Source organism: Trichechus manatus, unplaced genomic scaffold, assembly GCF_000243295.1.
Source record: "Trichechus manatus latirostris isolate Lorelei unplaced genomic scaffold, TriManLat1.0 scaffold00037, whole genome shotgun sequence".
NCBI lineage: Eukaryota > Metazoa > Chordata > Mammalia > Sirenia > Trichechidae > Trichechus > Trichechus manatus.
This window is the reverse complement of record NW_004443973.1, coordinates 14,311,383-14,336,834: the sequence shown is the minus strand read 5'-3', so window position 1 is coordinate 14,336,834 and position 25,452 is coordinate 14,311,383. Positions and strand designations below refer to the sequence as shown.

General features: G+C 34.4%; 1 protein-coding gene across 8 annotated transcripts in view; it reads left to right on the top strand.

Annotated features, from left to right (window-relative positions):
• UBR3 (ubiquitin protein ligase E3 component n-recognin 3) overlaps nt 1-25,452 on the top strand; it is a 254,201-nt gene that overhangs the window by 186,908 nt on the left and 41,841 nt on the right. For all 8 annotated transcript variants that reach the window (XR_002823969.1, XM_023730582.1, XM_023730581.1 and 5 more), the window contains exons 28-31: nt 532-732; nt 1,903-2,039; nt 8,168-8,253; nt 22,461-22,566. Coding sequence is in view for 7 of the 8 variants with exons in the window: in XM_023730582.1 (XP_023586350.1) it covers nt 532-732; nt 1,903-2,039; nt 8,168-8,253; nt 22,461-22,566 (530 nt within the window). In the remaining variant the exon portion in view is untranslated. The remainder of the gene's footprint in view (nt 1-531; nt 733-1,902; nt 2,040-8,167; nt 8,254-22,460; nt 22,567-25,452) is intronic.

Here is a 25,452-nt window from a genome sequence, read left to right as displayed (position 1 = left end):
CACCCAATATACTGCGTAAAGTCCACCTGGTTGTGCTAAACAGTTAACTTTACAAGATGCCATCACATTTTTTAGGCTTAATTTACTCTCAAAAGCTATCTATCCTAGATCAAACAACATGGACACTGGGAGAATCTTCCCAGTAGTCACTTACAATTTGTGAAAACAGGGAAGTGGGGTGAGAGGACAGTGACCCACTTTGATGTGGCCTGCTTGTTGAAGTATTCTTTATCTTAAATCCACATTTCAGATTGATTGTATCATTATTTGAATATTTCATACTGAGAGAAAAGTGAGATACTTAAGTAGTTCATTGGTGAAGGCAAGTGTTACATGATTACTATGATGTAAGAAGTAATTTGGTAAGCATGGTCAACAGTTAAATGAGAGATTTTGTTTATTTCTTATGACATATTTTAGAGATGTCTTTTTTTTTAATGGTTCATTAATTTACTATGAAATGTGATGGCATAATTTTTGTTTTCTGTAAATATGTACATCATACATCTATATGTTTATTTCATCTTTTAGAATGACCAGGTTCTTCAGGGCTTCTCAGTGGACAAAGGAGAATTCACGTGTCCTCTCTGTAGGCAGTTTGCTAACAGTGTTCTTCCCTGTTATCCTGGAAGCAGTGTGGAAAATAACCTTTGGCAACGTCCTAGTAACAGAAGCATGCAAGATCTCATAAAGGAAGTGGAGGAGCTGCAGGGACGGCCGGGAGTTTTCACAGTAAGCATCAGTGTCAGGCAGATATATCCTGGTTAACTCAGCCCTACTTTTTAGCGTTCATTTCTATTCAATTTCTAAATGACTCTGGACCTTTACTGATGTGGTAGAAATTGCTTTTAGAGGTTTTTCTCTTCTGTTGTGGTTATCAAAAACAAAAATGAGAGTAATAGAACAAATTACTACCAAAGGCTATACTTTGTCTAAATTGTTAGTTTTAACATACATCTTCCAGATCATGAAAACTTGTAAGCCTTAGTATAGTTAGACTCTCTTCAAGTGTTGAAATATTTAAAAACAAAGCAAAACAAATAAACCGCAATCCTGGTACATTATTATTTCTTGCGGTATAAAACACAGTCTAATCATTTGCCCATTAGGAATATTAGGATTAAGATTGTATGTAGGTGTGTGTATGTGTGTGTATATAGTAGAGAGATATATTGTATAATTGACTGAACTATTACCTAAGTCAGTCTACTGTGGCATTTGAAATAAGTGAACCTATTTTTTATCCCATCCAGCAGGATTTATTTATTTGATTTAAATTCTTAAAATATTTCATCTTCATTATAGATTTAGAATATGGTCCCTGAGAGAAGCAACGGCTGTGCCTGATTTATGCAGTATTTGACTTTTGAAACAGAAAGTCGTAGTTTAAATCTCCTTAGAAAGATTGGTCTCCTGGCAGTTCCCTTTTCCAAGTGAAGACTAATTTTAAAATCTGTGATTTTCGTTTTCCTTTTGTAGATCCAAATTTTTATGTATTTAAGATATGTTTAGAGTAAGAGAAATTGGTATTTCCTTTAAAAGATAAACTTAAATGAAAGTCAGATTTTTTTATAAACTTGGAAACTTTGTTATAAAAGATTGTTTTAATGACATCCACTCACTGGCTTAGTTTGTATGGTTAATTAATGGTTGGATTATAATGTTATCAACCACAATATAAAATTACGATAAAAGATCACTAAAGTAAAAGAAAATTATTTTTTATTAGTTTTATCTTTGTGTATGAAATCTATGTGTAACGAGCCGATAGCTGTGTTATATCTGTTTTGACTTTTGAACTTTAATTTCTTAGTGTGTTCATATGATAAACATTCAAATATTAGACTATTAGAAAAAAATGAATATAAATAAACTTTATTTGTATGTCTGCATTTTTTATAGTCAGAAACCAACTTAAGTAAAGAAATGGAATCTGTAATGAAAGATATCAAAAATACCACTCAGAAGAAATATAGAGACTATAGCAAGACCCCAAGCTCACCAGATAATGATTTTCTCTTTATGTACTCTGTTGCTAGGTAGGTATATATCGTATATACTTTCGTATTCGCTTATTATTGTTGGTTTTGTTGTTTAATGAATCTTTGTTTTATTCATCATCATTTATTTTAAAGAATGAATATTTTTAATGTTGGTTGAAATTATTATGGCTAGTTTTAGGACCTCCGGTAGGACTATAAATGTGTAGGTTTTCTTTATTTCCTGAAGAGTTTTTATTTTAATGAAATATTTTATGAATGTTATTAAGCATTATAGCATATGTAGGGAAAAGTATATTAACATTTTGGGACAGATAGCTCCCTCATGGCTTGTGTGTATTATATATGAATGATGTTGTTCAAGTCCTGTCAAAAAGTGGTAAAACTGAAAACTAAAACATTGTCATATGTGAAAAAGTTTTATTTATGGGAAAATAGGGACAAAAGTAGAAGAACTTATTTGTTTGTTTTAACCTATTGAAAGATCTTGTACTATCCTAGACTATAGGTGGTTTAGAAAATCAGATAAAAGTAGAGGAAGCTAGAGATCAACCATGTTCTAAGACTGTATTATTAGTAGCTAGCAGGAGGCTCAAGAAAGCAGTCGTACATCAATGCATCTTATCTTTCAGATTAGGAAGGATTACCCTGTTAGACTAAGTAGGTGTTCAATACCTAAGGAATAGTTCCAAGTAGGAATTTTAGAGAACTTAATTGAATAAAAACGGAGAACTGTAAAAAAAGTAAATAGGGAAGAAGCAGACACAATTATGGACTTGTAAACTCATTCTACCAAAACTGATATTGTAGATCCCTGATTATCTCTGGAAGCATACGTCATGTTTTGTCCAAGTAGTAGTGCAATAGGTAAGATTTCGAGAGATAATGTGACTTGACGTCATTTGCCAAATTATTGGCAGAGTAGGACTAAAACTCAGATCTCTTGAGTTGAGGTTTAGTGTTATTTCAATTGCTGTCCTTTTTCCTCTCCTGTGTTCAGCTTTTATAGATAGTATATCCATGTAGTTCATCATGGCCATTCTCTCTGCCCAATGCCTGAAGCAGAGAGTAACAAAAGAGTAAATGAACTGTATGTTGCCTTTGGAACCTAGGAAAATTGGAGCCAAACTTGGAAAAATTGGCAGCAAACAAATGATAGCTCATGATAAAGAAACAGTAGTCTTTTGTCTGAGAATGCAAATGCGGTATAGGGATGTGTGTAAAAGGATCTAATGAATTGGGAAGTAATTTTCTAGTTTTTGCATATTCCTAGATTATTGTTGGAGCCCTGGTTGCGAAGTGGTTAAGAGCTCAGGCTGCTAACCAAAAGGCGGCAGTTCAAATCCACCAGCTGCTCCTTGGAAACCCTATGGGACAGTTCTGCTCTGTCCTATAGGGTTGCTATGAGTTGGAATCGACTCAGTGGCACACAGCAGTAACAGATTATTGTTGTTGTTTATCCAGAATACTTTGAGGAAGATATAACAGTTAATTTAATATTTTGTTTCTGGAGAGTTACCAATTATTGCATACTTTCAGTAAACTATGTGTGAAAACTAAACAGTATAATTTAATCTTGCTGACGTTTCAGATTTTTGCAAAACTTCTGTACAATATTGTAGTTATAAAGTTATAGGAGATTGAGATGAATATAGACCAGTTCAGTTATGCTTTTTAATATGTATACATTTATGTCATCAGCTCATAAATTTATGACTTCTGATTCTTATTACGTTTGGCTTTATAAGAAAATCCTGATTGGATGGAAATGATCTGCATATGAAATTTTACTATATTGTGGTAAATCAAATACTTTGATATAAATTTAGTTTAGTGAATTTTTAGATCCCTGTTTCTTGGTTTAAATATATAACTTACATCTAGAATAAAGCTTGCAGTGGTGGTGGGAGACTTTTTGGATCAACACATTTTGATTTTTGTATTTTATAGAGACGTAGGGACGGATGTCAGATGCTTTACTAAGAACATAGGTAGAAAAACAGAAAAGATGCTTTACACCCCATCCTTCTCTGATCCCCAATGGCAAACTCTAAAATTGCAAAATCGTGATTTAGAAAATGAAAGTATATAATCCTTAAAAAACTGTATTATCTTTTGGCTGGAATTACCCAGGCCATTTCAAAATTCTCACAATGAGGTTGCATGTCTTCTCTAAATTTTACTTAGTCATTAAAGACAAAATAACAAAAATACAGATGGACTTAAAAATTAACAAAAACATGAAGAAAAAAGTATGTTTTATCTTATTTTGAACAGGATGTAATTTTCTCAAGGTAGGAAACCAGGTCTTTATACTTATTTTATACCTAACATATAACCCTATTTCGTTAATATTTATGATTAACAGAAATATTTATTCCTAAAAAGTAGATATTAAAATATTTAGCAATATTTAAATAAAATATTTAGCAGTAAACTTATTTTGAATTATTTAACTTTTGAATTAAAATGCATAAATATGGTGATTTTTAAATGCATGTTGCAAATTCATTTGTATTTGGCATTAGTAATTTGAATGGAATACAACCTAGTTCTTCAGAGTTGAATTTCTCCTAGCTGAATAAGTAATTTTACTTGTTTGTTCTTCATTAGTGAACTTTAATTTTTTGATGTTTAGAAACAAAATATTTCTAATCGGTAACTAGCTGGTAAAGTTATTTCCTTTAATTGTTTCAGAGCTCATTTTTTTGGTAGGACAGTAAACATCTGTTTATTTTATTTGTATGATGAAGGCTTTGAGGATTTTCTGAGGGTAACAGGAGAAACTGTTGGAATGTTACCTTTTTGTTTGCATTAAAATTAACAAAACAAAATCACTATATGCAGGCTTTAATGTGTTTCCAGAAAACATTCTATTGCAAATATCAATCATTCAAATGGGTAATGGGAAGTTAATATTGGAGAAGAAAGATTTCTTCAGTTAAATACCAATTTATTTATTTCATTATTGAGACAATTAATGACACGAATTTCAGTAGTTGATTTTTCCATAGACTTTTGGACTCAAGTTACATAGAGCCTGGAGGTATTATGAGTAGTACTTGGCCTATATATATAGTGAGAAACATGGAAATGAAAGAAGATGAAACATGAATAACTGAGGTATAGATGGAGAGACATCTTTAAATCATTACTGGGTAAACTGCTCAGTAGAGTGAATGTACCTTGCCTTATACATTAGTTGCATTATTGTAAGTCTAGATTTTCAAATTATGTTGGAAATAAAAGCAATACTTGCTAAAATATCAAATTATGAATCCTTTTTAAAAGTAAAAAAAAAAATTCTTTTTGAAAACAAGTAATCCTCTTTTTTTGTCCACTGCTGGGTTGAAGGCAATAGAAGAATCAGCAAAAGAAAGAGAATAAACTGCAGAGACTAAAGAGAATCTTAGTATTGGCTACATATCAAAACAAAGAGATTATCAAGTCCTCAGAATTTTTTGAGCACTTTGCTAGGTACCATGGGGAATTTAGAAACTATAACTGAAATACTCTCTGGGGATTTGCAGTTTAGTTGGAGAGACAAAACTAAAATACATCTATCTATATAAAACAATGTAATTTGCTTCTTAAAAAATGTCATGTAGAAAAGAGAAGATAAACAAATTGAAATAGGAAGTATGTGGAAGTGCTTTTTTCCTGTTCCAGGAAGTCTTGGAAGAGTTAGAACTTAAGCTGAGTCTTGTATGATGCAGGCTGTGGTTTGGATGATGAATTTTTTTTCTCTGAGAAGAATTGGGTAACTAGCTCAGGGCCCAGGCCTTGAGCCCAGATGTTTATGTAAAGTCCTTGTTCTTTCCACTATACTGTTATGTTTGTGTGCGTGTATTAGTTCAAATTATAGCTCTAAAAATAGAAGTTGATGCCAAATGAGGATAGAAGGGAGGAGCAGACTTTGGTCATGCAAAAAAAAAACCGTTGGAGAAGTTTTTATGTGGATGTGTTAGTGGCCTTCATGATTGTTGTTGTTAGCCACCATCGGATTTTCCCTGACTCGTGGGGACCCTGTGCACAGGATAGGCCTTTATTGTTAAAAGGGAAACAGTCTTTCTCATCATTCTTTCAAAATGTTGACATTTTCTTCCTTTTTTTTTCTTCCAAACGTATTTGAATATATTTGTGTTAGAAAATTTGTTCTTTACTTGAGTAGGTATCAAGTTAAAGGTTCAATTTGATGTAAACAAAATAAGGTTGACGGTTAGGGTCTCGAAAATTGATTTTTAAAATCCTAGGTGTTGTTATATGGCATTAACACTTTGGATAGGTAGTTTTCTGTTCTTTAATTGAGAAGGAATGTTGTGCAGGAGATCTTCTCGCCATGATCTGAAATAATTAACTAGATGTACTGTTTTTTTCCCCCAAGTATTCCTTAAAATCAAATTCTTGGTAAAATGTTTGTCATTTCTTGAAGTACTTTATTTTGTGGTTGAGTTAATGAAATTGTTATTGTATTAATATTTTAATGAATATTTTTGCAAATTGTGGTGAAATAAAAGTTGACATTCTGGTTCAGACATTCATTTGTAAGAATTGTTCGTGTTTCTGGTTAGCTCATTTAAAAGTACTACCTAGGAAATTTTAGTTTTCATAAGAGAATATAGCCATTAATTTTTTTCTACAGATTAGGCAACAGAAGATTTGTGAAAACAAAATATATTGATCTCATTTATATTCCCTTGATGAAGGAACACATGCTGGTCTCCGCTCGCTTTCTGTCCACTAATATGAAATCCTTGTCCCTGCTTCCTTGCTGGTAGGTTTTTAGAAGTTCAGTGAGCAATGCAAATTGACTGAAGGGTGGAAAATTCCCTTGTCACACAGATGCCCTTATCAGCAGTAACCAGATGGAGCTCTGAGCAGGAACGTTATCAATTTTAAATTGCTTTTTTTCCCCTGACTAGAGAGGATTAAAGCATTCTTTTAAAAATAGGTGGCAAATGCTACAGATGTGGGAATGTTAATATTTTTAATAGTTTGTGTTTATAAATAAATATGTGAAAATATATTTTCAAAATATAACCAAAAACTGTTCAAAATGTTCTGTTTTAAATAAAACAGGTTAATATTTTTTCTTGAATTCAGTTGCAAAGAGTAAACTTGAAATTTGCTGTATTTTAAAGGAGGGGTATCATCTCACTCTTTGTGTTCAATGCATGTCTTGAGTATAAACTAGTTAATTCAATTTTTTTAAAAAAAATATTGTACTGTGTTTTCAGTGAAAGTTTACACAGCAGATTAGGTTCCCATTTGACAGTTTCTGCACAAACTGTTCAGTAGTTTATTCAGTTTTAGTTGTAAAAAATGATGGTGTGTTTAGGTTTATTAATACTGTTTAAGTAAAAATACACACAATTTAAATTATCACTCAAAATTTTTATTCATTATTCTGGTATAATTAATTGGCTATCTTACTATTAACTTTTTGAGTAAATCTTTAGACTTTGCATTTGATTTTTGAAATGTCAGTTTACTAATTATTGCGATCGTGTAAGCTAATGATTGCTAAATATGTTGTAAATTTAGATCATATAAACAATACTGATGTTTAGCCATGTCAATAGTTGTAGTGTATTTTAATAAAACTAATTTTAGAAGTCCATAAAAGAAACTGCATTTAATTATGTGTGTTGTTTATAGCCACTTTGGTAATAGTGATTTTGTTTCTTAATACTAATTTCAAGTTACCATCAAAGCTCCAGTGAGTGATACAATTTTCTTATAGAAAAATTGCTGTGCCTTTCTGTTTTATATGACAGTAACTATCCACCCAGTGGCTGACAGTTGGAGTACCAATTCTTTCACCATATTCATATTGAAGGTTTTGAAATATGTTGTAGTTTTTTTTCTTAAGGCCTAGTTTTTAATATTTGCTATCAGCTGGGACATTGCAATAATTACACGGTGATGTGTGCAATTTTTTGCAGGTACAAGTATGAACATATAAGTGAGGATGGCTAAACTGCTCCCCTTTTTATTTCTAAATATCACATAAAATATGATTATTACTGATATTGTGTAAACTGTGCTTTTGCAAATAATGAAGTTAAAGAAATCTATTATTTAGGTCAATTCAAGCATGTCAGCAAAAATTAAAAAGCACTGATTCAGCTTAATGACTGAAATACATTCTAATGCTTTACTTACAGAACCAATTTGGAACTTGAATTAATTCATCGAGGAGGCAATTTATGTTCAGGTGGTGCAAGCACAGCTGGCAAAAGGTCTTGTTTAAGTAAGTGCTAAATTCTGTTTTATTTCTAATTGTGTCATTTTGAAAGCACGTACAGGCAAAGTCGTCTTTTAGTGTATTCTCAAATTCTTTTTATCTTATATATGATCAATTTTAATAGTGTTATATACTTTAAATGGTTAATCTTGTGTTTAGAAGAGTCACATGAATATTTAGCACTATTTATACTATGATTGGAGCCCTGGTGGCACAGTAGTTAAACATTCGGCTGCTAACCAAAAGCTCGGCAGTTCGAATCCATCAGCTGCTCCTTGGAAACCCTGTCAGGCGGTTCTACTCTCTCCTGTAGGGTCTCTGTGAGTCAGAATCTACTCGACGGCAGCGGGTTTGGCTTTTTGAAATAGCTAATTATTGGCTCCAAATCATGGGAGTTGAAATATTACCTAGTGGGAAATATTACCTATATTACTTATTATGGGAAATAAAACTTGTTTAAAATACATAATTATTCTTTTGTAATATGAACATATACCCTTAAAATACTAAAAATAATAATTATTTAAAAATATCAATACATTTTGGTTTTATAACAAAATATATATATTATTATTTTGTTGTTGTTGCTGTCAAGTCACTTCTGACTCATGACAACCTCATGTGTGCAGAGTAGAACTGCTCCATAGGATTTTCAAGGCTGTGACCTTTCAGAAGCAGATTGCCAGGCATGTCTTCTGAGGCGCCTCTGAATTGATTTGAACCACCAATCTTTTGGCTAGTAGTTTGCACCACCCCGCTGCCCTATATTATTTTTAAAAGGTATATATATGTAATTTTGGGTTGATCTCAAGATTGTGTAGAACGTAAAGACACAAACTTATATGAAATTCCAACTGAATTATGTTTAAAAGTCGTAATAGTTGTATTAAATTTTAATATTTTATTTTGGAATGTTACTTGATTTCCTAGCAGTTTAAGGTTTTAGAAGTCACTTTTTACTGAGGATTTAGTGTTTACTCATCCCTTGATGTATGCCTCTAATCCCTGTTTATACCCAGTGATTTAGTGGTCTGTTTTAAAGGGGAAGTTGTTGATACATAGGAGTTTTAAATTCTAGTCTGTTTAAATCATTAGATATTATAATTTCAGTTATATAAAATATTCTTTCTTAATTTTTTTCTTAATTGCTATTTTGTGTCAACTGATAGTGTTTCAGAAATTGTTATATTAGGGGGTACCTAGAGTTAGCCACTGAGGAGCCTTGGTGGTGCAATGGTTAAAGTGCTTGGCTGCTAACTGAAAGGTTGGTGGTTTGAACCCACCAACCACTCTGAGAGAAAGATGTGGCAGTCTGCTTCGATAAAGATTTATAGCTTTGGAAACCCTATGGGGCAGTCTACTCTGTCCCGTAGGGTCTCTATGATTGGGATCGACTCAATGGCAATGGGTTTTTTTGGATTAGAGTTAGCCAGACTGCAAGGTCTGAGAGCACAGTCTTAAAGACTGCCCTCACTTCTGACACCAACTTCAAGTTTGGGGGTTTCTCAAAACTGCCCTCAGATTGAATAATTTGCTAAAAGGACTCACAGAACTCACTGAGAGCTGTTATACTTATGGTTATGGTTTATTATTTAATGAATTAAAAATCTGGGATTCCAGATACAAAACTTCCATTGTCCCCAGCATGTGTTACTCTCTTAGAATTGATGTGTGACAATATGCACCAAGTGTTGCCAACCAGGGAAGCTCACTTGAGTTTTTATTAGAACTTCATTGCACAGGCATGATTGATTGATTGCCCACATGGTTGAATTCAGTTCCCAGCCCTCTCCCTCCTCTGGAGGTCAAGATGGTATCACATAGCTCACCATGAATACAAAGACACCCCTATCACTCCAGATATTCCAAGGACTTATAGATTACTTCCCAGGGACTGGGGACAAAGCCCACATCTCTCTTTGGGCAAAGACCAAATTCTTTACTACACAGAAGTATATAGTAAATGGATTTCAGTTTTTTGTTTAAAAAAATCCACTTCTTTTGTTTCACTGAGGTACTTAAATTTATCCAGAGACTTGTAAATGATGGATCTATCCAGAATCTTAAGCATATTAATAAAATTCTACTGGAAACCACTTCAACTGTTAGCCCTACCCCAACTCCCATTAGTGGAGTAGAGAGTACAGAAAAGGTTCAACCTGAGTATAAATTAATACTGTTTTTTTCATGTGATTTATTGTTGTTCAATTATTTAGTATTTACACTAATATTTAGAAAAACAGCTCTGTAATTCATGGATATAGAATATACTGTATCCCGTATAAAATCCTAGTATGTTGCACGTGTATAAACTTAACGTTTATTATTTTCTCAGGCTATAAGCAATGTGTGAAACCTAACATAAGTTGAAATCTATGACTTAAATTGAATGATATTTCATTGAATCTCAGATCAGATATCTTTTTTTTTTCTTTTTTTTTTTTTAATCTTCCAATGAAACTTTAATGGTTATTATTAAACAAAAATTTGGCCTTTTCTCTAGGGAATCCCCATAGTATTTCCTTTTTTCATTCATCTCTCTCCATCACCTTTTAAATTTCTTGTTTTTAAAATGTCTCCCCCGCCCCCATAATATCTTTGGGGAAAGAGAGTGAGAAAATGCATAAAGATAAGGGAAATTTTATTTACTCATTCTAAGAACACCACATTTTTGGAATACTGTTCCATCATAACTTCTGGGAGAAGTTGAGGATTAGCTAATCAGGAAAACATTTAATAAATTTAGTCTGGGCAGGACTGAGTAATGCCAGATATATAATTATGGACACACACACAGAAAGAAAAGGTTTTTGTTTCTACAAAAACAGAAGCAGAAAATATTACTGCCCAAATTTATACTAAGAAATCAAATAAGATTGAAATAGAACAATGCTATTTGACATCTACATCTTCAAACAAGTTTTTCAAGCATTGAGGTAAGGTTACTAGATCCCAATCAAAACAAAAATTAGTTCAGCTAGCGGCATACTACGGTGTTTTAATAATACCTTACATTTGTAGTTTTAAAGTTTGTACTTTCACATAAATTACTTTATTTAATCTTTAGAATGACCTTGTGAAATAGATATTATCTCTTTTTCATTGTAAAGGAAACTGAAGTTCAGAGTGATTGACTTGCCAAGTCACACAGCTGGAAAATGTCAGAGCTTGCCTTTGAACCCAGCTCTTCTGATTCTAAATTCAGTTGTGTAAGACACACTTCCTGCCCTTATGTGTCACGAAGGCTGCGAACCTTTAAGAACTTTCTGTTCATCCATGGGCTTAGTTAAAGATATCTTACTGCACACTGTTGGCCTTGGGATCTTTCCAGGCTCTGCTTCGCTAACCCTGCAGTTTATCTTCTCTGTTTTCCTTTGTCAACCCTTTACTGTAAATTCTATTTTTGTTTTGGGCCACTCTTTTAGACCTTTTCTCAATTCCTAATTCCTCCTTCATAGATACCACTTAGTCTTCTTTATTCCTTACCAGTTTGCTGGCTGGCTGTTTTTGACTTGTTCCTGTTGTGGACCATCTGTGTCTGTTCCCACGTATAGCTCTGTTGGTTTCTGAGTCGGAGCTCTAGACCCGCTGCTCATCCAGGAGGGATATTCAGGCATTAAGCACCATTAGATCAGCAGATAAGACTAGTTCTAGATAATTTACTATAAGATAGAAAGTGTTAAGTTCTACAGAGAGGTATGGGAAATATGGAGGTTTGGAATCATATCTAGCTAGTGGAATCTGAAGCTTTTGGTGGACATGACATTTGAACAAGACTTTGAAAGATAATTGAGATTCAGAGTTTTTGTTACAAATAGCTATGTACACTGATAAGTATCACCAACTTTGTTAGCAACATATGTAGGACAAAACAGATATAAAAGTTAAAGGCATAACTTTTTATTAAGAAAGATATTTAATTAAAATGATTCATTTACTTTCTTCATGCAAGTGATTTGACAGTAGATATGAAACTCCATAGAGTCCAGTGGTGTTAATAGGCTTTCAACACTTTTTTTTTACCATGATATTCTTAGTGTATTTCTCAAATAGAAAATTTTGAAACTGACACTTGAGGGGTCATTGGGTTAGAACACCTGTCTTAGTCATCTAGTGCTGCTATAACAGAAATACCACAAGTGGATGGCTTCAACAGAGAGAAGTTTATTCTCTCACAGTCCAGTAGGCTACAAGTCCAAATTCAAGGCATCAGCTCCAAGGGAATGCTTTCTCTGTCGGCTCTGGAGGAAGGTCCATGTCATCAATCTTCCCTTGGTCTGGGAGCTTCTCTGTGCAGGAACTTCAGGTCCAAAGGACGCGCTCTGCTCCCAGAACTGCTTTCTTGGTGATGTGAGGTTCCCATGTGTCTCTGCTCACTTCTCTTTTTTCTATCTCAAAAGAGATTGGCTTAAGACACTATCCAGTCTTGTATACCTCATCAGTATAAGTGCCACTAATCCATCTTATTACATCATAGTGATTGAGTTTACAACACATAAGGAAATCACATCAGATTACAGAATGGTACACAATCATACAATACTGGGAATCATGACCCAGCCAAGTTGACAGATATTTTTGGGAGACACAATTCAATCCATGACATGACAACATCTTTCCACTTATTTAGGCCTGAGACTTTCTGTTCATTACTGTGTTTTGACTAAGAAGCTACATTTCATATCTCAGATGGATTCCATGATTTCATAGAGAGATTAAAAATTAAACTTTAGTCAAGAAAGGCTAAAGCAAACTCTTGAACATTTTAATTTGGGGGGCTCAGACTTAATTTTGATATAACCTATGATCTTATCAAGAAATGATATATAATCACTACAGTGAGTAGCATGTTATTTTATTATTCATAATGTATTATTTAATTGTATTATTCATAATAGTTTTAGTCACTCAAAGAATGAATTTTTGGTAAATTCAGAGTTATAGTAAGTTATTTTGACGTCAATTTCATCCTGAGATAAGGCTGCATAAAGATATTGTTGGATAAGTGATGAGTCTTAACAAAATTTCTCTTAAGTAGTCTGGCCTTATTCTTTAACACTTAATAGTAAAATTCTAATATTATAAATATCGTTAGGATAACTCTCCTAAAGATTATTATAATGATCAAAATGCATAAATCACTACAGAAATGTGGAAATTGCCTTCTGAGTTCAGTAGGCTGTCAGGTTTGATTGTTAAAAGCAGATTTTGTGGTATTTGGAAATATTTTCTCTTCTGGTGAGCAAGTTGCTTGAATCTCACATTGTTCTTAGGGCCAACATGAAAGATGTTTATGTAGTGGAAAAAGCAACACCAAAGGAAGAGTCAATAGGGTTAGATTTCTGATCTGGCATGTGCTTAGGAAAACCATTTAATGCTTTTGGCTTCATTTTCCTAATCTATAAAATCAGTAGATTAGACTGGATCATCTTATGTCCTGACAAATGTTCATGATGGTTAACTCTTTGATATTTGCAAATCTGAAGCTTTATTTTTGTTAATTAATATCATTAACATTCAGCATGAAAGTTAAATAGCTAGGCTTAGAGCTACACACTAGGAACTTATAGAATTATGCTTAAGATAATTTACAGTCATACACAATATTGTATTGTTTTGATGAGTTTTTTCTGTTGTATCTTTTATTTTGCTCTTTATTTTAGGTAATGCATAAATAGAAAATAAGGTAGAAGCCATTGATGAAATAGCATGATAAGCAGAATGAGAGTTTTAGAGCTAAGAAGCTACGTAGTCTAAATCTTATCCAGTCAGGCTTCTCTTACCCACTATTCCTGATTATTTACACTCTGCCTGAACACTTTCAGTGATAAGGAGCACTTTGGGGATAGGTGAGGGACTTGGTAAGCCTTTTTAAAGGAAGGTGATATTAAGAGGTAACATCATGTAGACTAGATAGAGGATGAGATTTAGGACAAAGTACTTATTTAACTTCATGGATTCTGTTCCTCATAATTTCCAAATCAGAGGATTGTTGTAAGAATTTAATTTTATAATATATATTTGTCTTAGTCATCTAGTGCTGCTCTAACAGAAATACCACAGGTGGATGGTTTTAACAAAGAGAAGTTTATTTCCTTACGGTAAAGTAGGCTAAAAGTTCAAATTGCAGGGTGTCAGCTCCAGGGGAAGGCTTTCTCTCTCTGTCAGCCTTCTTCTCATCAGTGTTCTCCCAGACTAGGAGCTTCTCTGCGCAGGAACCTCGGGTCCAAAGGATGTGCTCTGCTCCCGGTTCTTCTTTCTTGGTGGTATGAGGTCCCCATGTGTCTCTGCTCGCTTCTCTCTTTTATATCTCAAAAGAGATTGCATTAAGACACTATCTAATCTTGTCAACCTCATCAGTATAACCTCATCACAGTGACAGAATTTACAACACATAAGGAGATCACATATAATCTCATCATAGTGATAGAGTTGACAACACATAAGGAAATCACATCAGAGTACACAATCATACAACACTGGGAATCATGACGCAGCCAAGCTGACAGATACTTTTGGGGGACACAACTCAATCCATGACAATATTCAAGTCTTCATAGACTGTAAATATTCATATTATAATTTCTACTAGTACTGTACTACTCTCATTATCAAATTGGGAGTGAATAGGTAAGGAGACTACAAGCAAGATGGCAGTTAACTTTTTAGCTCAAGTTTTTTTTTGTTTGTTTGTTTGTTTTTTTTAGCACTTAATGACATTCTATTGACCTGTTAAGAAATAAGGCTAGGTTGAGAATCCAGATGTAAATTCATCCACCTGTGAGCAGCTGTTATTTGACAAAGGCCCAAAGTCTGTTAATTGGGGAAAAGTCTCTTTAACAAATGGTGCTGGCATAACTGGATATCCATCTGCAGAAAACTGAAACAAGACCCATACCTCACACCATGCACAAAAACTATCTCAAAATGGATCAGAGACCTAAATATAAACTCGAAAATAATAGATCATGCAAGAAAAAATAGGGACAGTGCTAAGAGCCCTAATACATGGCATAAACGGAATACAAACATAAGTAACAATGCACAAACACCTGAAGAGAAACTAGATAACTGGGAGCTCCTAAAAATCAAACACTTGTGCTCATCAGAAGACTTCACCAAAAGACTAAAAAGACAACCTACAGACTGGGAAACATTTTTTTGCTATGACAACTCTGATCAGTGTCTAATCTCTAAAATCTACAAAATACTGTAAAACCTCAACAACAAAAAGACAAATAACCCAGTTAAAAAATGGGCAAAGGATATGAACAGGCACTTCGCCAAAGAAGACATTCCGACGGCTAACGGACACGTAAGGAAATGCTCACGATCATTAGCCATTAGAGAAATGCAAATCAAAACTACAGTGAGATACCATCTCACGTCAGTAAGGCTAGCATTAATCCAAAAAACACAAAATAATAAATGTTGGGGAGGTTGTGGAGAGACTGGAACACTTATACACTGTTGGTGGGAATATAAAATGGTACAACCATTTTGGAAATTGATTTGGTGCTTCCTTAAAAAGTTAGAAATAGAATTACCATATCATCCAGCAATCCCTCTCCTTGGAATATATCCTAGAAAATAAGAGCTCTCACACAAATAGATATACGCATGTCCATATTCACTGCAGCACTGTTCACGATAGCAAAAAGATGGAAACAACCTAGGTGACCATCAGTGGATGAGTGGATAAACCAGTTATGGTATATTCACACAATGGAATACTACGCAATGATAAAGAACAATGATGAATCCATGAAACATAACATGGAGGAATCTGGAGGGCATTATGCTGAGTGAATTTAGTCAGTCACAAAAGGACAAATATGGTATAAGACCATTATTATAAGAACTCAAGAAAAGGTTTAAACACAGAAGAAAATATTCTTTGATGGTTACAAGGATGGGGAGGGAGGGAAAGGGGTATTCACTAACTAGATAGTAGACAAGAATTATCTGAGATGAAGGGAAGGACAGCACACACTACAGGGGAAGTCAGCACAAGTGGACTAAATCAAAGCTAAGAAGTTTCCTGAATACAGCCAAACACTTCGAGGGACAGAGAAGCAGGGATGGAGGTCTGGGGACCATGCTTTCAGGGGACATCTAGGTCAATTGATGTAACAAAGGTTATTAAGAAAGTGTTCTGCCTCCTACTTTCGTGAGTGGCGTCTGGGGTCTTAAAAGCTAGCGAGTGGCCATCTAAGATGCATCAATTGGTCTCAACCCACCTGGAATAAAGGGGAATGAAGAACACCAAAGACACAAGGAAAGTAGTAGCCCAGGAGACAGAAAGGGCCACATAACCCAGAGACTGCATCAACCTGAGACTAGAAGGACTAGATGGTGCCCGACTACCCCCAATGACCACCCTGACAAGGAACACAACAGAGAGTACCTGATGGAGAAGAAAAAATTCTAGTAAAAAGACCAGACTTAAGGGTCTGACTGAGACTGGAGGAACCGCAGAAGCCATGGCCCCCAGACTCTCTGTCAACCCAGAACTAAAAGCATTCCCGAGGCCAACTCTTCAGACAAAGATTAGACTGAACTATGGGCATAAAATGATACTCATGAAGAGTGTGCTTCTTAGCTGAAGTAGATACATGAGACTAAATGGGCAGCTCCTGTTTGGAGGTGAGATAAGGCAGAGAGGCTCAGGAGCTGATGAATGGACACAGGAAATCAGGGGTGGAAAGGAGGAGTGTGCTTTCACAGAATAGGGAGAGCAATTAGGGTCACATAACAATGTATGTATAAATTTTTGTATGAGAGACTAACTTGAATTGTAAACTTTCACTTAAAGTACAATAATAAAATAAAAATACACACACAAAAATAAGGCTAAGAAGAATGAGATTTACTCCCCAAAACCCATCTAGTTCATCTGTTGGGAACAAAATACATCGTTAATTTGAGGAGGACTGGAGTGAAGGGCTAAGAATGTGGTATGGAAATTTGAGTTAGAGACGTGGCTTTAATTATTCTTTAAAGTCTTACTGAAGGTCCTCAGATTTATGGCCCAGGTAGCCAGACCTTCCTGCATTTATAATTCGAGTATTCCAGGAGCTAAATACCATAGCTAATAGTTTCTACCATCAAGGCTTAGGGGTTTTGGGATTTTGCTTGACTTAGGACAGGACAGCTCCTTTTCTCTGCAGTAGAATGGACTCTCCTTCAGTTTTAAATGCGGTGCCCAAAATAAGAGCTGCTCCTGGACCACGCTTGGTGGAGCCCCCTTTCCCATCTCTCTGAGGCTCATTTCTCAGGGGTGTACAGAGGAACTGTAGGAAGCTGGCTCTGCTGTGAGTAGTGTATACCCATACTTATTATTTTCACCCTAGAATAAATGGGTCAGAGCCATTTCCTCACTTTTGTTATTCATTTACAGAGAAACTGAGATTTTCCTATGGTAATTTAGAGTCATTTAGCTAGTTGAGATTTTTGTCACTGATTATTATTTGACCAGTTATGATTAAACTGGTAAGAGTGAAATCTTGAATGATCTGACTCAGTTAAGTTTATCTTAGGTACATTTTAACAGTGGTACAATTTCAGATAGAACAAATTTTTAAATATCTTTAGGATAACTCTCCTGTTTAATATGTATTTATGTCTTACGACCAATTATGGTAAGAAATAATCTACCAGCTTTAGGTTTCTTACAGGTTTAGAAATAATAGAGACGGAATTTCCAAGCTGATACAGAGCTCAGTGAACATCTGTTTTAAACGTACTTTTGAACGATCTTTAACACATAACAACTTCAGACTTCAGTTCCTTACATTGTTTTTCCTGAGGTTAAAAAAATTAGCATAATAGTAGTTCTTTAGTGTGTCTATAAATATGTGTGTGTGTGTGTGTGCGGGTACTATACATGCGTGTGGAACTCAATTGTATAATAAATTTGGAATTATGTTTCTATTATACATATATTTTTCAATGTTTTTATTATATATGTATATATTTTTCATAATATAGTCTTACCTTAATCATAATGTTCATAAAGATAGAAGGAATTGTTAAATCTTACCTTTTTGTTTTAAGAGTTCTTTATAATTAAATCTTAAGTTTTATTAAGGACAAACAGGTCTTTCAGTGGTCTTTTCTCAGTTTTAGTTATTATGTGCCTGTCTTGTGATTAAGCACGTTATTATATTTTAGACTTGTCACAATTGTAAAGAATTTGATTAGGTGTTGCAGAAAATAGAATTCTTTATTCCAGGTGAGTTGTCATAGCAAGCAGCGCAGAGAAGATGATGATGGGAGCAAGTAGGTCAAGCACTGCATTAACAGAACTGAGAGGTCATGCCCTTTGGGGGCAATGAAATTAGGGCTGATTAATTGGCCTACTTCTTGGTTACTGAGCCCCAGTGTGTTATGATGACAGAAAGTGAAAAGAATAAAACCATCATGAATTTTATGCTTATGTTGCGTGATTTTTCATAGGATTTAATCGTACAATATTCAGCGTAGTTTTTTAATACTACATGTGAGGAGTCCTTGGGTGGCGCAAATGGTTGAGCCCTCAACTACTAGAAGGAATGTTGACAGTTTGAATCCACACAGAAGAGGCTTAGAAGAAAGGCCTGGCAGGGGTGTGCGTGTGTGTGTGTGTGTGTGTGTGTGTGTGTAAAGAAATTTTGTATTTTTCTTTTAACTATAAAAACCCCAAGGAGAAATGGAGTGATAGAAATAATGAGGAAGTAGCAAATCTTGAATTCTGTTCTAAGCTTTTTCAATAACTATTACGGTGACCAAGGCAAGGTACTTCCCTTCTCTGGGCCTATTTCATCATCCATAGAATAATAAGAAGATGAAAAGTTTCCTTCTAAAATTTGGTAATTACTAGGGGCTAGGAAAATACACAGATTGCAGCATTATTTCTGTGCTGGCAGTGGTTTCAATGCAAAACAAGTTAGTAAAAGTATAACTTACATGCTTTTGATTAAATCAGAAAAACTTTTAGATAATTGACCTTCATCTTGAAAGGAGATATTAAAAAAAGTTCATTGATTCACTTAACACCTACATAAAAAAGAATACAAAGCTTCTCATATTACAGCTTGAGTTAATCTTGATATTTTTCTGCTAGAAGTATTTAGTGTTTTAAACACTTTTAGGTTTTAATCTTTAAAACAGTTTTACTTTTAATTATTTACTAATTTAGTAAAACCGATCTCCTTATGCATAATAGAATCAAAATAAAATAAAAGTCAGTAATATATATTTTTATGATTATTATTCCTCTGCTTAAAACTTCCGCTTTCATCCATGGAACCAGGTTAGTGGAAAAAATGGTTTAATGTTCCAATAAATTTGGAAAACTTCCGTATCTCAAAAATGGGGATATCAATATTGCCTACCTACTAGAGTTTTTGTGAAAACTAATTGAGATAATCCATGTAAAGTGATTATTAACATAGTGCTTGGCATGTAATAAATTCTCAACTAATGTTAGCCATTAATAGGGTGAAGAAATATTAAGAGGGGATTTAGTCTGTTCATTGACTTATAGACAGGAGGTGAAATTGGCTAGAGTATTTAGATTCTGTTCATTATAGCGAAATTGGATTGAAACTTGACAGAAATGATTAGATGTAGATTGTTAAAATTCAGATCCCCTGCCCACCTCCTCCATTTCCTCTACTCTCCCCCCCAGAGTGAAACATTTATTTTGCTCATTATATAGCTCTCATCTGTCTTACAGCAACTTCCCAAAACTGTTTTATATATATATATATGTGTGTGTGTGTATATATGTGTAGACATATATATATGTGTGCGTGTGTGTGTGTATGTATATATGAGCCCTAGTGGTGGTTAAGCATTTGGCTGCTAACCAAAACGTCAGCAGTTCAAATCCACCAGTCACTCCTTGGAAACGCTATGGGGCAGTTCTTCTCTGACCGAAAGGGTCACTATGCATTGGAATCAACTTGGCAGTGATGGGTTTTATATACATACATACTTACATATACACACACATATATATATAACAAATATAGGAAAGTTATATTGATGAATCTCAAGTAAGTTAATCTTTAAAATTAAATACAGTTAATTTCTAAGTCTGTTCAGAAAAATAAACTCTTGTTTAGTTTTCATAATTTAAATGTAGAGAATGTTAGGTTTGTATCATCTAGCTTTTTCTTTTTCTGCTTTTAAGAATTAATTTCAGTAGCCATAAAAGTTGGATGAACCCCTGAAACTGTTGCCCTGAGATAATCTTTAAACCTTAAACCAAAAATATCCCCTGAAGTCTTCTTAATACCAAACAATAGGTTAACTTAACTAGTAAAAAATATCTGCCTTGAGCATTTTATGCTCTTTTAAGGACTAACTATATGGGATCAAATTGACAACAGCAACTCGAAAGATTAGATGGGAACCATAGAGGGCAGTGAATTTTTGTTAATGAGGGAGGAACAACTTACAAAAGGAGGGTGAGAATGGTTGCACAACTCGAGAATGTAATCAGTGTCACTAAATTGTACATGTAGAAGCTGTTGAATTGGTATATGTTTTGCTCTGTATATTCTCAGCAACAACAAAATAAAATTTAAAACACACACATGCACACAAAAGAGTTAATTTCAACCATATATCAGAAAACATTATCTGACTTTCCAGAACATGACTTTTGATTCTCAAATACTTTTGAGTATTTTTGGCAGAATAATTCAATCCTTGTCATTTATTAAAGAAGGAATGAAAAAAGGACGTCTGATACAAAAGCAAAATTTAGGATTGTTTTCTGAATAATTTAAAAATTAAAAACAAAAATTTTTCTTCTAAATATCATGAGCAGAATTTTGTTGAAAGCTAAAACTGGTAGGTAGAAAAAATTAAATAGTAGGAATTAAACAGAAGAAATTAAAATAGCAGGAATAGTCCTCATAAGTAATCTCTTACTTTACTTTTTTCTTCATGTTGAAGTCACAATTCAGTCCAAAGAGAATTTAGGGGGAAGTATTAGGGAAAGAAAAAAACTTTATCTAACAGTAATTTATATGGATATTATTGTCCTTGTGTGGAAACTAGAATCTGTGGAAAAATAACACATTACTTTAGCAATAGTCCTTTAAATAGCCATACTAAGCGTATGAAATGGGTTTAACAATAACTTAAAATCCTTTTGAAGGATTTTTATTAAAATTTGTGATGCTTATATTGGTGTTAATAAAAGAAGGGAGTCCTTCATTTCCTGACACTCAAAAAATATGTTAAATAAAAAGGCAGATTAGAATTTATGTGGCATTTGTCAGTTTAGGGAACAAACCTTTTTCATGGTCTAAGTGTGTTTTGTCATTTCTGCAAGACTCTCTTTACCTTATTTTTTCTTAAGCATACTGGTTTGGTAAAAGGTATATGTGCTATGAACATACTTTAGAATAAGATTGGTTATATTTCACAAACATTAAAAATGCTTTGAAATAACTAAGATTAAGAAATTACCTGTTGTATATAGATAACGTTACATTTCCACTGATTGCCTTTTTGAAAAAGGAATATCTTAAATTCATCTGAAAATTGGTACTAGATTCATTTTGAATTTTTAATCATTTGAAAATAATTAGGTATAAAAATTGGGTTAAAATACTGTAAACTTCTATGGTACCTATTCTATGCTAAGTATGCATATTTCTATATTTCTAAAGTTTTCTTCTACAGGCAGCTTAAAATTCCACTTGATGAGGCAGATGGGTCTTGAAATTTAAGAAATATTTACTCATTTTTCAAGGTTATAGTTTAAATTACAAATGGTTTAAGAAAAATTGTCATAAAAATCAAAATTTAATGCAGAAGTGATAATTCAAGATGTTTGCTTTGTCCTTTGATTTACAAGTCATCTTTTGTGTAAATCTAGGTATTGGGTTTATGACGTGGCTAATGATACGATGTTTCTATAAATTACCTTGTATAAAGTGAGTGCTTTCTTTGTGGTTTCTTTGTGAGGGTAGAGTATTAAAGATCATAGTATTTTGGTTAGGAAGAGACCACAATAGGGAGATGTGCAAGTAGGCACATTGTTCCAGATTCTGTCTTAAAAGAGCATGAAATAGTTGATATTTAAACTTGGTAAATTACAATTATAAGGATAAGAAACAGATTTATTTATGAATTAATTAGAAATTTAGTCAGAATTTTATTTTGGAAGAATCGTGTGAACTTTCTAATGATCTTTTCTCCAATTTATTTAGATCAGTTGTTCCATGTATTAGCCTTGCACATGCGGCTGTATAGCATTGATTCTGAGTATAATCCCTGGAGAAAACTCACTCAATTAATAGAGGACATGAATTCACAGTAAGTATTATTAAAAGATTAAAGTCAGTCAAAACTGTTCTTGAAAAATAATTAAATATAAAAATAGGATTAAAATTTCTTTATGAATGTGTTGATTTTTTCACATTTTCCTTATGAAACACAGGAATACAAAGTAAAAATTGAAACCAGTTTACCATTATGTTGTTGTTCTTGTTGTTAGGTGCCGTCGAGTCAGTTCTGACTCACAGCACTCCTGTGTACAACAGAACGAAACACTGCCCAGTCCTCCTGCACCATCCTCACAGTCATTGCTATGTTTTGAGTCCATTGTTGCAGCCAGTGTAACAATCCATCTCACTGAGGGTCTTCCTCTTTTTGGCTGACCATCTACTTTATTTACTTATTTATTATTTTTATTGTGCTTTAGATGATGGTTTACAGAACAAACTAGTTTCTCATTAAACAGTACACATATTGTTTTATGACATTGGTTAGTAACCCCACGACATGTCAGCTCTTTCCCTTCTCAACCTTAGGTTCCCTATTACCAGCTTTCCTGTCCCCTCTTGCCTTCTAGTCCTTGTCCCTGGGCTGTTGTGCCCCTTTAGTCTCGTTTTGTTTTATGGGCCTGTCTAACCTTTGGCTGAAGGGTGAACCTTGGGGGTGACTTCACTACGGAGCTAAAAGGATGTCCGGGGGCCATACTCTGTGCGTTTCTCCAGTCTCTGTCAGGCCAGTAAGTCTGGTCTTTTTTGTGAGTGAGAATTTTGTTCTACGTTTTTCTCCAGTTCTGTCCAGGACCCTCTACTGTAGTCCCTGTGAGAGCAGTCAGTGGTAGCTGGGCACTATCTAGTTGTACGGGACTCAGTCTGGTGGAGACCATGGTAGATGTGGTCCATTAGTCCTTTTGACTAATCTTTCCCTTATATCTTTAGTTTTCTTCATTCTCCCTTGCTTCTGAAGGGGTGAGACCAGTGGAGTATCTTAGATGGTCGCTCACAGGCTTTTAAGACCCCAGACGCTACTTACCAAAGTAGAATGTAGAACATTTTCTTTATAAACTATTATGCCAGTTGAGCTAGATGTTCCCTGAGAACATTGACCATATACTTTAAAAGCATGATGTCCTTCTCCAGGGACTGGTTCCTCCTGATAATGTGTGTAGAGTACTTAAGACGAAGTCTCACCATCCTCGTTTCTAAGAACATTGTGGCTGTACTTCTTCCAAAGCAGATTTGTTCATTCTTCCGGCAGTTGATGGTATATTCAGTATTCTTCACCAACACCATAATTCAGAGGGGTCAGTTCTTCGGTCTTCCTTATTCATTGTCCGGCTTTCGCGTGCATATAAGGCAGTTGAAAATACCAGGGCTTGGGTCAGGTGCATCTTAGTCCTCAAAGTGACATCTTTGCTTTTGAACGCTTTAAAGAGGTCTTTTGCAGCAGATTTGCCCAACGCAATACATCGTTAGATTTCTTGACTGCTGCTTCCATGAGTGTTGATTGTGGATCCAAGTAAAATGATATCCTTGACAACTCCAATCTTTCTCCATTTATCATGATGTTGCTTATTGGTACAGTTGTGAGGATTTTTATTTTCTTTACATTGAGGTGTAATCCATACTGAAGGCTGTAGTCTTTGATCTTCATTAGTAAGTGCTTCAAGTCCACTTCACTTTGAGCAAGCAAGGTTGCATCATCTGTGTATCATAGGTTGTTAATAAGTCTTTCTCCAATCCTGATGCTCCGTTCTTCATGTAGTCCAGCTTCTCAGATTATTTGCTCAGCATACAAATTGAGTAAGTATGGTGAAAAGATACCACCCTGACGCACACCTTTCCTGATTTCCAACCATGCAGTATCTCCTTGTTCTGTTCAAACGACTGCTTCTCAGTCTATGTACAAGTTATTGTGAGTACAATTAGGTGTTCTGGAAGTCCTATTCTTCGTAATGTTGTCCATAATTTGTTGTGATCCACACTGTTGAATGCCTTTACATAGTTAATAAAAACACAGGTAAACATCTTTCTGGTATTCTCTGCTTTCAGCCAAGATCCAGCTGACGTCAGCAATTCTTCTGAATCCGGCTTGAATTTCTGGCAGTTCCCTGTCAATGTTTTTGAATGATCTTCAGCAAAATTTTACTTGCATATGATATTAATGATATTGTTAGATAATTTCCACATTCTGTTGGATCGCCTTTTTTGGAACGGGCACAAATATGAATCTCTTTCAGTCAGTTAGCCAGGTAGCTGTCTTCAATATTTTTTTGACATAGATGAGTGAATGCTTCCGGCATTGCATCCATTTGTTGGATCCAAGTAAAATGAAATCCTTGACGACTCCAATCTTTTCTCCATTTATCATGATGTTGCTTATTGGTACAGTTTTGAGGATTTTTAAGGCTTCAGGAGTTGGTATTCCATCAGTTCCTGGAGCCTACATTTTCACCAATGCCTTTAATGCAGCTTGGATTTCTTCCTTCATTACCATCTGTTTTTAATCATATGCTACCTCCTGAAATAGTTGAATGTCAACCAATTCTTTTGTTACAGTGACTCTGTGTATTCCTTCCATCTTCTTTCGTTACTTCCTGTGTCATTCAGTATTTTGCCCATAGAATCCTTCAGTATTGCAACCTGAGGCTTGAAGTTTTTCTTCAGTTCTTTCAACTTGAGAAATGCCGAGCTTGTTCTTCCCTTTTGGTTTGCTAACTCCATGTCTTCGCTCATTTCATTATAGTACTTTGTCTTATGGAGCTGCCCTTTGAAATCTTCTGTTCAGCTCTTTTACTTCATCATTTCTTCCTTTTGCTTTAGCTACTCTACATTCAAGAGCAAGTTTCAGAGTCTCTTCTGACATCCATTTTGGTCTTTTTTTTCTTTCCTGTCTTTTTAATGACCTCTTGCTTTCTTCACGTGTGAT